Here is a 3,576-nt window from a genome sequence, read left to right on the forward strand (position 1 = left end):
TTTGCTTTGAGAGGAGTACGAAAATCCAGAGCCTTCACAGGGTGACACACAGCAATGTATCGATCAACACTCATCATGGTCAATGTGAATATGCTGGTAAACATGTTGTAATAGTCAATTGAAATAACAATTTTACACAGCACATCCCCAAAAGGCCATGAGTTCATCAGGTACTCCGTACTTTGAAAAGGCATAGTAGTGGTAACTAAAGCATCCGCGAGAGCCAGATTGAAAATATAGATGTTTGTTGCTGTCTTCATCTTTGTATACCTAAAGCACAAAAAAAAAAGGTTTATTATAGCAGTGAGTTCACAAATATGGTCAGAGTATTAAGGGAATTTTTATGTAAACACATTTTGACAACAGTCTCTAGTTCACAGACAAAAGTGCAAGAATGACCAAGACTCAAGGATTATATTAAATATAGCACCTCAACTGTATCACCGATGTATTGCCAATAACTATTGGGATTATTGGCAGAACTGGACAAACAACTAATTTTAATTGGATGTCAGTTTAAATGTCAGTTTTAATTTTGTCATCTAAAATCCAGCTACAAATTAATTAAAACAATTTATTTCATTTGCAAGGACAGAAAATTCTAGTGTGTCCTTTCCTTATAGCCAGACTGTTGTTTGTTGTTGGTGGGAAGTAGTTGATATCCTTATCTCACCTTGCGCTTTCATGAACCAATGTTAACCATCATTCTTCCTGGGCCAAACTCTCTACTTGTATAAATTACTGTCTCTCTACTGATTTGCACTAGCTAATGATCTGACCCATAGCCTATAGATACTTAATAAAAATAAACTTCTGCAATCCATCACAATTACTTGCAACATAATATGTGTATGCACATACACACTTTAATGCACTGTTAATATACTTTAAAGCAAAATTGATACTTTTATTTGCTTTGTGTTATACCTTTTAAGAACTGTAGCCTGCAAGAGCAACAACACGGTAGGATCACACATGGAAAAGTAATTTTTAAGGTTCAGAGGTGTGACATAACAGCTTTTTAAACATTTCTCATCGTGCTCAAGGTGCATACAATGATTATACTATTACACAGCAATAATGTTCATGTTGATAGTAGAGGGGAACTGAAAGTCAGGATATCCAAGACTGCTTTTGACAATATTATTGGCTCACTTTCAACTATCCTTATCACCTTTCTATATCTGTTTCCCCATTAATAATATACTGACTCTTGTAAAACACCTTTTTTTTAGGAAGCAGTTTATGTATAAATCCTGAAATACTTTAAGATTCACTCACTTTCATCTGCTCAGGTCTCTTGTACTCCTAGGGTACATGCACACCTTCACAGGACCTCACCTACAGTCCTGCGTCTTACTTTAAACCATGTGCTGGTAGATCGGGTCTCGCTTATGTGATATTTGCCTGTGCCAGAAGCCATGCTGGGGGCCTGATCCAAGTAAGACAGGGTGGGAGAGGGTTGGCAGGGAGCTGGAAGGTCTGAGAGGAGTGTTGGGCAGGGGGCTCAAATAGCCTGATCAAGGTGGTTGGGTAGAAAGAGCACAGCCCCAGAACTAGGATGAGTATTTGGGCTTTCTTAGCCCTGGGGCTTCACTCTGGACATGTACAGATGTTCATTAGATCGGGCGAACCTGTTCCCAATCTAACTTTGTTCATCTCCTCAGGTTAACTAAGTTAGATCAGGCCAGCCATTTCGCTCCATCTGACCTCCCCACACATCTGTACAGATCTGCATTTAGATGAATCTAAGTCAATCTAAATTAGGTCAATCTAAGTATAACGTCTGCATGTACCCATACATTTCAAACATGTGTACAGTCATTTCCATGTGCAAACCTGACAGCGATGTGCCTAATTGCTTGTTTGGGCATATCATTAACTGATTTGTAGATAGAAATATAGAATCTGTGAGCACAGCTGACACACAATATGTGAAAGCGGCTGCTCGCTAAACTTAATTTGTAAGATGAAAAATAACTGTGCAGTCTAATAATGAGCAGTTTTGTGATGCCAACCGCATGCACATGCAGAATAAGAATAGTTTTATGTAATTAAAAATATATACAAAACACTAATCTCTGATTAATAGACAACTTATGGGCTGAAGCAGTTCTTTTGAAGTATTCATAACAAAATATGTTGAGAAAATGAAAGGCCTGTGAGGAAAAGAAATTGTACATTTTTTCCTTAGATACCAATGAAATCAATCATATCTATTAGTTGAGCAGAAGCTGACTTTAAAAATTCTTCATATATGATAAGGAAGAAACATTGTAAACTCTGCATGTATATTATAAGGAAATATTGTTAATATATTCATTTTCATTCATCAGTCCAGAATGAGCTCACGAATGCTCTCAGTTGTGACGCATTACAGCTGAACCACTTCATTAAACGATGTCTGTTTCTATCTAGTGTTATTAACAAGTCAGTACACAGTCCAGAAAATTATCAGAACCGATTACTAAATTATTACCTGTTTTTTCAAAATACTAATTTCAACCAGAGAAGAAGAGGTAGACAAGAAATTACAGCATGGCATTAATGATGCTAAAGTCAGGTAGTTCTTTTCAAATCATTTTTTTCATTGAAATATAACTTTAACAACAGTATTTTCAGGCTGAAATGTTCCCTGAAATATGAAATAGGTGTTTTAGAAAGTTTGACAAACATAGTATGGCAGAGTTCCACAATAGTGGTAATATATCTAAACTGCAAATAGAATGAAATAAGAGTAGGAATGAATTAAATGAAATATGAAGAGCAAAACAATGTTATAGGAAGGACCTGACTCAGTGAAACCAAATCATATATAAAAACAAATGTCAAAAGCTCCTATCAATTATATGTACCTGATTCTGTTCTGCTTCCATGTGTGATTTTTTTCATGAATATCAAGCAGTAAAGATCAGGGGCTTAGAAGATAAACACTCTATACCTCAAGCTTATATGCAGATGAAATTCAATATGAAAATAAACCAGAACATAGTAACAGGCTGAGGATATAGGGTAACTAGATATCAATCCAATATGATGGATCTGCTGCCTTTGAGGTCTTAAACATCAATAATAAAGTTTGTCAATATGGAACTAACACACAGCCAGCATAAGTTAATATGCTGCAATTGTCTTGCCCATATAATGTTAGGCAAGTGGTTCTCAACCTTTTTAGATTCATGGCAGCCCTTGTTAGACCCACGGCACCCTTTGGAAAATGCTGGCTCTCAGCTTTCACTCCTTTTTTGACTTTAGAAAAATAGTAGCGCAATGATTCTGTTGCAAAGATCCCAGAAAGACCACAATGGATCAGAATGTTTTTGATACACCGGATTCCAATTTGAAATTTCTGGGCCTATCTTGTGAACTGTGCGTAGGTGTTTGCATGCCTCACAATGCTAGGAATTGCCAGATCCTTAAAAGGATTTCTTGGCACCCAAGGGTACCTGGCTGAAAAAAAAACCCACTGTATTAGACCTCATCATCACTTTCTGAATGACAGTCTAGCTTTTATAGAAGCAAGGGCACATTTTCATGTTAATAACAATAAATATAAAAATGTTATTGTAGGCCAAG

The 3,576-nt window shown here is 36.5% G+C and overlaps 1 protein-coding gene across 1 annotated transcript in view; it reads right to left on the reverse strand.

Moving 5' to 3' along the window:
- Positions 1-3,576, reverse strand: part of OPRK1 (opioid receptor kappa 1) — a 66,135-nt gene that overhangs the window by 10,453 nt on the left and 52,106 nt on the right. Inside the window, exon 3 of the mRNA XM_019527267.1 lies at positions 33-270. Within this exon, the coding sequence (XP_019382812.1) occupies positions 33-270 (238 nt within the window). The remainder of the gene's footprint in view (positions 1-32; positions 271-3,576) is intronic.

Source organism: Gavialis gangeticus, unplaced genomic scaffold (assembly GCF_001723915.1).
Source record: "Gavialis gangeticus isolate Ggan-Ray unplaced genomic scaffold, GavGan_comp1, whole genome shotgun sequence".
NCBI classification, from domain to species: Eukaryota; Metazoa; Chordata; order Crocodylia; family Gavialidae; genus Gavialis; species Gavialis gangeticus.